At 47.2% G+C, this 14,201-nt stretch overlaps 1 protein-coding gene across 3 annotated transcripts; it reads right to left on the reverse strand.

Annotated features, from left to right (window-relative positions):
• Nucleotides 1-648: 648 nt before the first annotated feature.
• LOC128345477 (zinc finger and SCAN domain-containing protein 16-like) lies at nucleotides 649-13,761 on the reverse strand. Of its 3 annotated transcripts, none has more exons than XM_053297474.1 (7): nucleotides 13,499-13,761; nucleotides 11,721-11,987; nucleotides 10,202-10,726; nucleotides 9,628-9,745; nucleotides 9,276-9,349; nucleotides 8,044-8,164; nucleotides 649-3,038 (listed from the first exon to the last, which is right to left on the reverse strand). In XM_053297474.1, the coding sequence occupies exons 1-7, from the start codon at nucleotides 13,523-13,525 to the stop codon at nucleotides 2,281-2,283; spliced, it is 1,890 nt and encodes a 629-aa protein (XP_053153449.1). In that variant the 5' UTR covers nucleotides 13,526-13,761; the 3' UTR covers nucleotides 649-2,280. The 3 variants fall into 3 exon arrangements, with proteins under 3 accessions (XP_053153449.1, XP_053153448.1, XP_053153450.1); XM_053297473.1 differs by having other exon boundaries at nucleotides 649-3,041; XM_053297475.1 differs by lacking the exon at nucleotides 13,499-13,761 and having other exon boundaries at nucleotides 649-3,041; nucleotides 10,202-11,289; nucleotides 11,721-11,858.
• Between the last annotated feature and the right edge of the window lie 440 nt (nucleotides 13,762-14,201).

Raw genomic sequence — 14,201 nt, forward strand, 5'->3', positions numbered from 1 at the left:
GCCATATTTGGAGTATTGCGTACTGTTCTGGTCACTGTATCATAAGAAGGATGTTGTAGAACTGGGAAAGGTGCAGAAGAGGGCGACCAAGATGATCAGGGGCCTGGAACACCTTCCTTGTGAGGTTAGGCTATAGCATCTGGGGCTCTTTAGTTTGGAAAAGAAGCAACTACAGGGAGCCATGATAGAGGTCTGGCAACAGACTACACTTCCTAGCACTTTCTGCACACCTTCCAAAATGGCGCTCAAGGGACTCAAGCGGGATCCGTTTCTCTTAAAGGTGCCCCACCCCTAGCACTGAACAAAGCACAGTGCTGTATGTTAGAATGGCCATCTCTGCACAGTGCAGGGGGGCTGTGCAGACTATTCAGCATTGGCTGTAGCTTCACATTAGGCCCAATAAGCAATTAGTCAGGGAGCCACAGTGGATGGCCCCCAGGCCTAACAAGGAAGAATACTGACCTAAATCAGTTTATTGCTCAACTCAGTCTGCAGCCAGGGAGAATGAAGAAGCAAACTCAACACTGAAAATGCAGTAACCCAAAGCATCGAGTGGTAGAGATTGGGCCAAGATAGGCATTACTCTGGCCCAGTGGCCCACTAGGTTACTGATTTTGGATTTACCTGTAAAGACTGAGGCCATAGGAATGACATTTAAAGTCTTTATTAAAAGAACCTTTAAAAATCATTAAAAATGGTTAGAGACAGACAAAGGGGGAGATTCGGATTTTAGCACTTAAATGAAGTACCCTAAAAGTAGAGAAAACAATTGGATATTTTAACAGAAATTTTATGATTGTTTTTAACTTGTCCACTGCACTGGAGTCTTAGGACAAATGTAAATATACAAACAAATTCCGCAATGTCCCACTTCTTGGTGCAAATGAGCAATCTTCTTGCAATAGCGTAACTTTGCTTGTTAAACCAGCCCCTCGTTGCTCAATATTGTTTTATTTACTTTTACATTTATATACCACTCTAACCAGAATACATATGCCAGCCACAGACTATAGGAGCAATTCATAACCTTCAATATTTCTGTGTTGGGGCAGAAAAAGACATCAGTACTGAGAAACCTTTTAATTTCTTTAAAAAAAAAAAATCTTCCACATCAGAGCAGATGAATTTGCATGGTTCAATAGGGCATATTTTTTAAAAATGCTATTGTCTCCTCAATCAGGGGCCTACCTATTTAGGTATTGAGGCTATTCACACGATGGGGCGAAATCGGGCTAGCGGAGGCTAGCTGCGAGCCCGGTGGTTCCTAGGAGGGTAACCCGCTTAACTACCCCTGCCCTAAAACCAGGTTTGCAGAGCAAGTGCTCCGCAAACCTGGTTTTAAAGATCGTGAGTAGCCGCGGTGTGGCTCTGCGCCGCAGTTACTCACAAGTAGACCTTTGGAGGGGAGGCGAAAAGCCACCTCCCGGCTCCAGGGGTCTCCCCAGGATGCCCTGCGAACTTGCACAGGGCATACTGGAGCTTTCAGGGGCCACGCAGTTCCCAAGCTCCCCAGTCCCCACCAGCTCCGTCACAGAGCCGGCAATCATGTGGGCGGCCCATCCAGCCGCCCAGGGCTCCCGCTCTGATCATGAGAGGGGAGAGAGGGCTTAGCCCGCTCTCTCTCTTACGAACCAGGGCACACTGATCATGAGACCCAGCTCATTGTCTTCACAGACTGGCAGCGGCTTCTCCAAGTTTGCAGGCAGGAATCTCTCTCAGCCCGGTCTTGGAGAAGCCAGAGAGGGAACTTGAAACCTTCTGCTCTTCCCAGAGCGGCTCCATCCCCTGAGGGGAATATCTTGCAGTGCTCACACATCAAGTCTCCCATTCATATGCAACCAGGGCAGACCCTGCTTAGCTAAGGGGATAAGTCATGCTTGCTACCACAAGACCAGCTCTCTTATAGGGATGTGCATGGAACCAGCTGGCCTGGTTTGGTTCGAGTCCAGACCGGACTCGAACCTGACCAGGCCAGTGCTGGCACCCCCTCAAGCACCCCCCCCCCAGCTCAGTTTGGTCCAGGGGGGTTCGCGGACCTTTAAAAAAAAAAAAAAAACCAACCTTATCCCCCTCAGGGAGTTCCTGGAGGCGGAAGCGGGGAGTTTCTGCGGAGGTTCCCCCTCCCCCCACTGGCTCTTTCTATTGGCCCCTCCAGCCGAAATGTCTTGCAAGGGCTGTACTCCAACTGAACACCTCTCCACACTCTAAGCATATATATGGTTTCTCCCCCTTATGTCTTGAGGTCTAATGACACTAAAGCTCTTTCCACACTCTGAGCACTTAGACTGCATTTCTTGTGTGAATTCTTTGATGTCTAGTAAGTTTTATCTTCTGATAGAAGCTCATACCACACTCAGAGCATGTATATGGCTTTTTGCCTCTGTGCATTCTGTAATGTTTTGTCAAAGCTGTGTTGTTTCCACATCTTTTTCCACACACTGGGCATTTACACCGTGTCTCTCCTGTATGAGTTTTTTGATGTTGAATAAGGAATTTGGCAGAGATTAAGCCCTTACCACATTCTGAGCATATATACAGGCCCCCCTCTGTGTCGTTTCTCTCATGGTTAGTAAATTCAGGGCGGAAAGTGAGCTCTGAGCTTTGATTTTGCGTTTCTGCTGTGCGGGTTGGATCAGGTCCTGTAAGGGTTGTGTTCTGACTGGAAAGATCTTCAGACTCCAAGCAGTCATATGGTTTTTCTCTTGTGTGGAAACTTTGATGTTTGAGAAATTTCTTCTTCAGCTTGAAGCTCATTCCACACTCAGAGCATTTATATGGGACTGCTGGTACATACGTTCTGAAGTGTGTTAAAAGGTTTTTCCTGCCAGGAAAGTTCTTTCCACACTCTGGGCATATAAATGGGGCCTCACTTGTGCAGAGTCTGTGATATGTCTCAAGCCTTTTTTGACTAGTTAGTGTTTCTGCACATTCATGCATGCTGGCCCCTTCAGAATCAATAGATTTCTTCCCCCGATTCTGTTTAGCTCCAGTTTTCTTTCTTTGCTTTTCACCCTTTTTCTTGCTCTCCTTTCCACCACCTGCTGGAATGAAAAGAAAAACCTGATGAGGGGAACATGGAGCTTCTAATCAAGGAAAAAACATTCATTCATTGCTCTTTACATTTTCATAGGGGAAGACATTGGGGGGCAAATTGCCTATTCCATTAAAACTGCCTATTCCATTAATAAATGTTTTGGTCCTGCAGATTTATTTTTAAAACTGCGAATAGCATTCCTGGAAGTATATGTGTGGAGATTCTGCCATATATTATTGTTTTACTGAAAGGCGGTATATACATTTAACAATTTTTTAAAAAAAAATTAATCTATTGAATATTATATTAAAATCTCTGCAAATGTAAGAACATAAGAATTGGATTCACGCTGACAGTGTAGAGTACTGGACTTCATCCACGAGGCCTGGGTTCAGCTCCCAGCTCAGTCACGAGGTCTCAGGGGGACCTTGAATTAGTCACAAATTCTGAGCCTAGTCTACCTTGCAGGGTCCAATAAAACAGAATTACCCCATGCATGCTGCCCTGAGCTGCCTGAAGGTTGCACATGAGGCCAATGGGATGAATAAGAGGAGATGGGGCCCTGAGCTGCCTGAAGGTTGCACATGAGGCCAATGGGATGAATAAGAGGAGATGGGGGCACACCTCAGTTGCTGGAGCACCTGCTTTGCATGCAGAAGGTCCCAGGTTCAATCCCCAGATCTTGGGAGATCTGCTGCCCACCAGAGAAGACACTATTGGGCTAACCGGATCCATGGTGCTTTTGCATGTTCACATACTGTAGACCAAAGGCAGAAGGTAGTACTGGGGAGTAGTCTGCCTGACCCCATTGGAACTGGCCTGCCCAATCTTGTCCCCTGTGCTTCTGAGCCTCTCCCTACCAGGGGGGATCATCTGGCATTTTGACTGCAGCAGCGGCGGCAGCGGCGGCAGCAGCAGCAGCAGCAATACACTGATTCCTCCCACCCAGCTTGATGTTTTTTTGAGTCCTGAGCACAGTAGTCCTCAATTCCTTTTGATTATTTCTTGACTCAGTTATGGAATCAACAGGGGAGAATAAATTGAATTCGATTCCGGAGTGGAGGATCCCTTTCAATACGAATCTCTTTCTTCACAAATTGGAAAATAAATCCCTTAACAGGCGTCCTAGGTAATCTCGCCAGTTTCGAAACAGTCTTCCTCAGAAGTACATCATATCTTATGTCCAGGACAGCCTTGCTCAATCAAGCGGCACATAACAAGTGTCTGCACAAGCAGGCTTGCAGCAGACGATCGGCAAAAAGCAGGCTGGGCTCCCTCAGCCCACTTTTTGCCGATCATGAGAATCTCCTCTATGAATTCTACTCTGTAACTGGAGTGGGTAGCTTCTTTAGTGCTCTGCTGATTAACTGGGGGATAGAAATTACAACCCCCAATAGATTTTGTCTTTCCAAGGTGGCCTCAACAACAACAACTACTACAATGAATATTTACATACCTCTTTTCAACAAAAGTCCTCACAGCAGTTTACAAGGCATAAATAAATAAGATGGTTCCCTGTTCCAAACAGGATCACAATCTAAAAACACAGTGAGGCAGTCCCCATGATTAGTGGGAGCCGCCTGGAGAGGGTTAGCAGGGAGAGTGGGCTTAGCCCGCTCGCCCCTCAGACGACCAAGCAGTCTGCTCTGGGCGGCCGAACCGGCCACCCACACGACTGCCGGTTCTGTTACAGAGCCGGCTGGGGCTGGGGGGATTGGGGGCCATGCGGCCCCTGGAAGCTCCAACACATTCTGAGCGTATATACAGGCCCCCCTCTGTGTCGTTTCTCTCATGGTTATAACTATTGTAAATAAATATTGTAAATATTATTCTTATTCACTTGGGAACTCCCACCCTTGTTATAGCAAAACCAGTTTCCTGGAAAGAGGGGAAACTGGATTAGAGGGCTGAGTTGCCACACCAGGGTAGACACAGGCAAATTTGACCATCATGGAGGGCTATGACAGGAAAGCATCAAAGAATGGATTTGGGGAAGTGCTTGCCAGGTAACAGGTGTCTACATGAGGACATGGTTGTGGATTATGGGAGGAAAGCTTGTCTGGTGGTAGCCAGGATGAACTGTCCCCTTCACTAAGCAGGGACTGCCTTGGTTTACATTTGGATGGGTGACTACAAGTGAGTGCTGTAAGATAGTCTGCTTAGGGGATGAGGCCATAACTCAGTGGCAGATGATCTGCTCTGCATGCAGAAGGTCTCAGGTTCTCTCCCTGACACCTCCAGGTAGGGCTGGGAAAGAGGCCTGGCTGAAACCTTGGAAAGCTGCTCCCAATGGTCTGACTTGGCATACATAAGGTGGCTTCCTAAGACACACAGGCATGTGAAGTCCAAGCAAGAAGCTGTTTAAAATAAAGCTGAACATGGAGAATCAATATGGAAAATTCTTGGCCAAATTGGCTCAGATACTGCTTTGTCTCTTCATAGCAGCAGTTTTAAATAGAGCAAATGTGCAAAACTACAAAATATTGGGCCACTAGTCCAAACTGTTCCTGCCCACCCACGATGAGAGATCCTAAACATGTGTATAGCAGTAGACACAATAGCTCCTGAGTATCCTTTCTGACTTGCTTTAAAGACAGCCCCGTGGTATTCGGATGAGTTATGGGAGCTGAAGCGGCGAGGTGGACAACCAGAGTGCAAGTGGAGGAAGACTCGGTGCGAGTCTGATCGGGCACAAAGATGTGCACAGAACTGGCTCTCTTCAAACCACCCCCACCCCCACGTTAGAACCGGTTCGAACACAGGGGTTCCGAACCTGTTCGGCATTCTAAGAACAGAACGCTGAACAGGTTTGTGCACATCCCTATCAGGCACAATACAGAGCACATTTGAAGACCTATGCTCTGGCAGTGTGGGTGGCAAAAAAGCAGTTCTTTTCTGCCTGCATTGCTTCCAAAAATTAACGTCCAGCTGAGTTATCTAGGGTTGTGAGGGGGCTAGTATGTACCCCCTCCCCCTTGAATTTAAACTTGGAATCATCGGTCACTCGCTGTGACATTTTTAATGACTTTTTTGTGGATAAAATCTCCCGGATTCAGTCCAAGCTGGATTCCACAGTTACTGCAGAGTCTACTGTGGAGGTGTCCAGAAACTCCTCTAATGGGTTTAGATTGGATCATTTTCAGTTTGTGACTCCTGAGGAAATGGACAAACTGCTTCAGACTGTGCATCCTTCAACTTGTTCTCTTGACTCTTGCCCAACTTGGCTTATCTCATCTGATAATCATATTATCAGAGAGGGTCGGCTGAATACTATAAATGCTTTTCTGAGGGAGGGCAGGATGCCTCCTTGTCTTAAGGAGGCTATTATTAGACCACTTCTGAGGAAAGCTACACTGAATCCCTCAGCAAATTACTGACCTGTTTCTAATCTGGCAAAGTGGTTGAGCAGGTTGTGGCCTCTCAGCTCCAGGCAGTTTTGGATGATGCAGATAATCCAGACCCATTTCAAACTGGCTTTTGTGTGGGCTATGGGGTTGAGACTGCATTGGTTGGCCTGATGGATGATCTCCAACTGGCTATCGACAGAGGGAGTGTGACTCTGCTGATCCTTTTGGATCTCTCTGTGGCTTTCAAGACTATCGGCCATGGTATCCTTCTGGATCACCTGAGGGAGGTGGGATTGGGTGGCACTGTTTTACAGTGCTTCCACTCCTACCTCTCTGGCAGATTCCAGATGGTGTCGCATGGAGACTGTTGTTCTGCTAAGCAAGAACGAAAGTGTGGAGTCCCACAAGGCTCCATACTGTCTCCAATGCTTTTTAACATCTATATGAAACCGCTGGGGGAGATTATCAGGAGGTTTGGTGCTGGGTGTTATCAATATGCTGATGACACCCAGATCAACTTCACCATGCATTCTCATCAGGAAATGGCATATCCAAATGCCTAAATGCCTGCCTGGAGGCAGTAATGGGCTGGATGAGGAATAACAAACTTGAATCCAAATAACAAATAACAACGTTGAATCCAAATAAGACAGAGTTACTGACTGTGGGGGTGGGGGGGCAGGACTTGAAAGATGGTTTAGATCTGCCTGTTGTGGATGGGGTTACATTCCCGCTGAAAGATTAGGTATGTGACTTGGGAGTGCTCCTGGACCCAAAGCTCTCCCTGATTTCTCAGGTTGAGGTGTTGGCCAGGAGTGCTTTTTATCAGCTTCGCTAGATACATCAGCTATATCCATTTCTAGAGGGGAATGACCTTAAAAGAGTGATAGATATGCTGATAACCTCCAGGCTTGACTACTGTAATGTGCTCTACATGGGGCTGCTTTTGTAGTCCGGAAACTACAATTGGTACAGAATGTAGCAGCCAGATTGGTCTCCAGGACAATACAAAGGGACCACATAACACCGGTTTAAAAGAACTGCACTGGCTGCCAATATGTTTCCAGGTAAAATACAACGTGCTGGTTATTACCTATAAAGCCCTTAATAGCTTAGGTCCAGGCTATTTAAGAGAGTGCCTCCTTTGTCATAAACCCTGCCACCTGTTACGATCTTCTGGAGATGTCCTGGTTATGGTTGCCACCAGCTTGTTTGGTAGCAACCCAGGACCGGGCTTTCTCTGTGGCTGCCCCAGGGCTTTGGAATATGCTCCCTGCTAAAATAAGAGCATATCCTTCTCTGTATGTTTCCAGGAAGAACCTCAAGACTCTCCTGTTTTCGCAGGCTTTTAATCAGAATTAATTTTAATCATTTTAAAATCTTGTTTAATAACTATTTTAGTCTATTGTTTTTATTGTGTCATGTATTTTAAATTTGTGACTTTTAAATATTTTAAATTTTGTACACCACCTAGAGATGTAGATATCAGGCAGTATAAAAATATGATAAATAAATAAATCCCAACTTGGCACACTGCCCCATAGTCCATGTGGGGGAGAGAGACACGGATGCAAACCCCTCATTGCATGTATTTTCTGAACCAACCCATTTTTTAGATTTCAAAAACTGATTTTGTCACCCAAGCAAAAGGGGAAACCTTACACAGAGTGCCCACATTCGCCCTATCCAGCATGGCTTCCATCTGTAGAGCCCTTTGGGCAGGATCCAGAGCCCACAAATCCTTTGTGAAACAGGCAACCACCTCGTCCCAGGTCACTGGACTCTGAAGAGCAGAACAACAAAGCATTTTCTCAACACAGGTAATATGACATAAAATGGTGGGTGGGTGGGGGTCCTCCTTCAGGCCCCCAAAGTACTCCAGTGGCCTTCAAACCCTCCCAAGTAGATGGCTGCCTTGTTCACACAATTAGGTTTAATGTGGGTTACCAACATTAGCGCAACTGTATGTGAACCTATGCCAAAGTGGGAATCTCAGAATCATCTTGGGCCATAAGCCACCTTGGTGGAGTTCACACAACCATGCCAATGTCAGTAACCCACATTAAACCTAGATTTCAACAACTGTGTGAACTGGGCCAGTGAGACAAAAGTCAAGGGAGAGAGACAGATTCTTTCAGGCCAAGGGAGATGGGCAGACAAGCCTGTCCTTTGGGCAGGACAACCAGAGCCAAGCGGCTGCCACTCGACCCCTAGCCCAGCAGCTGCCACTCAGCAGAGGCGTGGGGGCCAGGAGGAGTGCTTCGCATGTACTCTCTGAGCCTCCCCCAACCACCTGTGGCTGATTTCTGACAGTATAATACAATGTATGTTAGATTGAAATGTTGCACATGCAGATTTGCCCCCAGCCCGCTAAGGGACAGCCCTGTGAGGTGTTCCCTCTAAGGGGGATTCCCAGATGTTGTTGATCTCCAGCATCCCCAACTGCAATAGCCTTTGCTTGAGGAGTGCATAGGAACAAAGGAAGCTGCCATATACTGAGTCAGACCATTGGTCTATCTAGCTCAGTATTGTCTATACAGACTGGAAGCGACTTCTCCAGGGTTGCAGGCAGGAATTTCTCTCAGCCCTATCTTGGAGATGCTGCCGGGGAGGAAACTTGGAACCTTCTGCTCTTCCCAGAGCGGCTCCATCCCCTCAGGGGAATATCTTCCGGTGCTCACACATCTAGTCTCCCATTCATATGCAACCAGGGCAGACCCTGCTTAGCTAAGGGGACAAGTCATGCTTGCTACCACAAGACCAGCTCTCCTATGGGAACTGTAGTCAACAACATTTGGGAATCCCTCTCAGAAGGATCACTGGCCCTGTGGACAGCATACAGAGGCTCCCAGGCTCTGCCCCCCTGCCCGTCTCACCAGCCATTCTTCTCCTACCTGATCTGACTGCACAGCCATCTTTTCTGCTCCACCACAAAGAGACGAAGGCTCAGGAGGAGGCAGCTCACTGTCTGTGAGGGAGCCAAAAGGAGATAGGGATATATCAGACCCTTTATGAACATTTTGCATTTCAGCTCCTGGGAGGAATACAGTTTGCCTCCATGTTGCTTTTGGGCACAGTTCAAAGTGCTCTTCAGGACTGCACTGACAGTCTTTTTGTTAACATGTTATGGAGGTGAGAGAGGAGTGTCACCTCCCCTGCACAAGCCCAAGAGGAAAAGAAAAGCAGCCCACAGGTTTCAGTCTTGACCAAAAAGGGTGAATTCAGGCACACTTCATCAGTCCTTACCCAGCGCGATGGTCCCTCCGTCGCCTTCCTGTGTGATCCCCCTCAACAACGTTTTTTCATTGGTGTCTGATGGAGCCTCCTCTGCCTCCAGGAAATCAGTAGCCTTTTCCAATAGTCCCTGTATCAGAAAGAGGAGTGAGGAGCCCAACCAGGGAACCATGAGAAGGATTAGTGGGGGGGGGAAGATGTAGGCAAAAGTGGGGGCATAATTTCCACTCTCCTGCTGAAAATGGGCAGTTTTAATCTATTTAAGTTGCTGGTGTCTATGTTTCTTTTTAGACTGTGAGCCCTTTGGGGACAGGGATCCATCTTATCTATTTATTATTTCTCTGTGTAAACCGCCCTGAGCCATTTTTGGAAGGGCGGTATAGAAATTTTTTTTTTTAAAAAAAAAGTTCTCCTTCAAGTATTTTCACTAGAGGCCCTGGTCCCACACATCCAGATCTGGCCTCTGGTGCTTGGGACAACCCTTCTCCCTAAATCTTTTCTGATTTCCAGGCAGGAGGGTGGGGAAGTGCTTATCATCGATATGTCTACCCCTGGATGAAACTAACAGATCAAAAGAATCTCACACCTGTTGCTCTTCCTGCTTCTTGTTCTTTGCCTGGTTCAGGAGGAAACCTTCTGCCAGGGCCACTGCCTGGGAACTGGTTTCTGCTCCACGTTCTCTGACCCAGCTCTCCATCTCTTGGGGCAGGATGGTCAGGAAGCGCTCCAGGACTACCAGGTCCACAATCTGAGCTTTTGTGTGTCTTTTTGGCTGCAACCAATTGTTGCAAAAGTCCAGGATTCGGCTGCAAACCTCTCGGGGCCCCTCAGCCTCCTGGTAGCAGAACTCCCTGAAATGCTGGCACCGTACATCTGAGCTGAAGTTGTCTTCACTCAGGATTTTCTGCACATTTCTGTCCCAGAATCCCTCACTGCTTCCAGTCTGGGGGGCATCAGGGCATCTTCCTGCTTCAGGGCCAGCTGAGTCCTCCTCTTCCATCTTTGGAGAGCAGCCTCCAACAGAACTTGAATGATCAGTTTCCTCTTCCTCCATTTCTTCTTCTTTCTTAGGGCAAGAAATGTCTGGATTGGGGTGGGTGGGGATGGCATCCTGCAAAAGTTAACAAGTCATCATCTGAGCAAATATTAGGAGAAGCAGGATAGAACACCAAAATCAATATCTATCTGTGTCTCCAGCTAGTTATGAGTGATGTTTCTCTCCGTGAAATGGACCAAAGCCAAGACATAGAGGGGAAGTAGCGGGAAGTTCCCCCACCTAAGAGAAAAAGATCCATTGCTGCTGATGTAGAAAAGTGGCAATAGAAACCCTGTATGGAGGGGTCAGACAGAGAGTTCACCTCTTTGGGGGTGAATCCTACACTTTTCCTCATCCTGTTCTTCAGCCCAGAAGTGCCTCCCTGCCTGGACATCTCTCCCCTCATTTGGGACTTTCTGGAGAGCCCTCCTCACTTTCCTGCCTTTGCATTTCCCACCTCGCCATAGGCCTTTTGCACACACCAGATCCTCTTGGAAGAGGCAGCTAATGCTGCCTCCTTCAAGATCTTCTGCACCTAGGATGTTCTGCATGGTTCCTTCCCAGAATCCTTCACTGTTCCCAGTCTGGATGGCATCAGGGCAAAAAATGCCTGGATTTGGGAGGGTGGGGGCCACATCCTGCAAAAGGGAACAAGGCATTATCTGTGCAAGTATTCAGAATAGTAACAGAAGAAGCCAAAATAAATCAATTATCCATCTAGATCTCCAGCTAGTGATGAAGGAGTGTTTCTCCCTTTAAAAAAAGACAAAACACAGAGGGAAAGTGGAGTTTGTGGGGCAAGGAATTCCCCTACCTAAGAGACAGAGGTTCAACTTTTTCCTGTCTCTAGCATTATTTCATCACAATGTAGAGGAAAGATGGACTTTACATACATGAGACAACACCCTGAAAGGGTTGAATATGGGGGTCCCTCACTGTCCATCAGTGCCTCCCTTCCCTGGTCATCATTCCTCACATCTGGACCCATCCAGAGCAACTTCCCCACCTTTGCATTTCCCTATCCCTCCCACTCTCCCTCCACTGCACCACACATGCCCTTTGCATGCACCTGATCCCCTTGGAAGAGGCAGTTCATGCTGCCTCCTCCAAGATCTTCTGCATCCAGAATGTTCTGGACTGTTCTTTCCCAGAATCCCTCATTGCTCCCAGTCTGGATGGCACCAGGGCATCTTCCTGCTTCAGAGTCAGCTGAGTCTTCGTCTTCCATATTTGGAGAGCAGCTTCCAATAAGACTTGAACAATCTCCTTCCTCTTCTGCCATTTCTTCTTTCTTAAGGCTAGACATGCCTGGATTTGGAGAGGTGAGAACCGCATCCTGCAAATGTTAACACGTCATTATCTCATAAATATTAGCAGGAATAAAAGAGAAGACCTCTCTTCCACTATGAATTTTTCTAGTTTTCTTTTGAAGTCATCTAATGTATGCTAAGTAGGTGTGCATTTCCTTTTTTGATCAACTTCTTTGCAAGGTCATTTTAATGTTCTTTAGCATGAAGGTGTACTTGTCCACTTGGCTGAGAATGATTAAAAATCTGAATTACTTTTATTTGTTCTTACTTCCACCCCATTATATATTTTAAAGCTGTTTTGATGCAATGCTGAGCAATTGTTATAATGCAAAAGACCCTAAGATGCCCTAAGACCCTGAGTTGTTTTTAAATGTGATAGTTGCATTACCACAAAATAGTGTTCCATGATATGCTTCATATGGCTGTACAGAGGAAGCTGCTTTCTGCTGAATCAGATACGCCACTGATCCACCTAGCTCAGCATTTTCTACACTGACTAGTATCAGCTCTCCAAGGATCTCCTGGAAGGGGTATTTCCCCATCAGTGTTCTCTCTAATTTTTTTCACCTGTGCGCAGAATGAAGTTCGTTCTGGGCGACAGTCTCAAGGCTATGTGTGTGCATTCAGAGTGAGGCCTTCCTGATTCAACCTGAGCGGGATCTAAAATTAACTGAGCAGACATCAAACAACTTGTGCATGCACACATGCACACACCTTAGAGGGAACACTGTTCCCCATCCTATCTGGAGATGTCAGGGATTGAACTTGGAACTTGTTGCATCTGTGCTTTACGAAAAAAGAAAAAAAGGGAGAACCCCCCCCCCACACACTTTATACTTTCTTAAAACTAGGAATGCCTGTGCTCTTTAAATGGGGGTGGGAGGCACCTAAATAAGGAAGAAATACTAAAAGGTATGCGTTGGCAATTTCCACCTATGATAACAAAAAAACGATTGAGTTGCAGATGCCCAACAACATTAGGGTTTTGTCTAATACAAAGCCCAAAAGAAAACAAACATGGGTGTGTGCGTGTGTGTGTTATGGAGGAAGCATAAGAAATAAATACAAAAATGTGGGGGGTGGGACAAGTCAGGCTCCGTGGACCTGACTCTGGGGCCCGGATCTTTCAGTCATCTAGCAACACACCTCCTTAGAGGGGAAGTCGAGTCTAAGGGTGAGAATTTCCTGTTCTGTATGCTTTGGTAGTTAGTTTGTTGGTTCAATTAAAAAAAATCTTGTCCTAAAAAAAAAATTAAAATCTTGTCCTAAGAGACTAGAGGCAGAGATCCTATCTTTGCCGCAGGTGTCTCTCTCTGAGCCCGCTTCCACTTAGCAGAGAAGCTGCAAGAGGAGCCCTGCAGGGATGGAGCAGCCTGAGAAGCCAGCTCCCTTTGGGATGAATCTGTGGACCCCTCACTTTCTCTCCCCCACCCACCCCTTCTCTCCAACCGCCTGAGCCCTGGAACGGCATGGGCTCCCTTCCCACCTCTGCACTCCCCACCCCTCCGCCTGCACCCCACATGCCATTCGCACTCACCAGATCTTCTGCTAGGAGGCAGCTCATGCTGCATAGATGGGTGGGGGATTCTTTCGCAGAGCGGGAGGGGGCTGTGCAGGAAGGATCCGCCCCGGATCACCTCTCCAAATGCCTCTCTCGGATTCCGAATTCGCTTTAACCCTTGTGGTGACGGTCTCCAGGAAGCCAAAGACCCCTTTTTGGAATGCTGTGCAGAAGCTGGGAGGACACCATAGACCTGCTTCTGAAAGAGATTCAGATTGAGGATTATAAGGCGAGCGACTGGCAAGTCCTAGAAAAGCATTGTGCGCCTGCGCGCTGTGAATTTTGGAGGCGAGAAGGTGCCCGCCTCCGGTGAGAGGCTCGGGGACCGGAGAGGGGGGGTGCAGGGCAGGATGGAAAGTGGGGAGGGGGCTTTGGAAGTACCAGCCGGAGAAGGGAATGGGAAGAAGCAGGACGGGAGGAGAAAGGCTAAGTGAGGGACCCCCGGATGCTCCCGACGTCTTTCTTTTCAGAAGGCAAGACCCAAATCGGTGCTTTAAAACACACACACACACAAAGTAAATGCACACAGCTAAGCCACACTTGCATGTCTCTGGAAGGTTTTGTTTTGTTTGTTTTTGTTTTGTTTTTAAATTTGCCCACCGGGGTGAGTTACATCTGAGATCTGAACTATGTCCCCCCCCCCTCCTGATTTCCTGACAATCAGCAACAATAATCTTAA

The sequence above is a fragment of the Hemicordylus capensis genome, chromosome 2 (genome assembly GCF_027244095.1).
Source record: "Hemicordylus capensis ecotype Gifberg chromosome 2, rHemCap1.1.pri, whole genome shotgun sequence".
NCBI lineage: Eukaryota > Metazoa > Chordata > Lepidosauria > Squamata > Cordylidae > Hemicordylus > Hemicordylus capensis.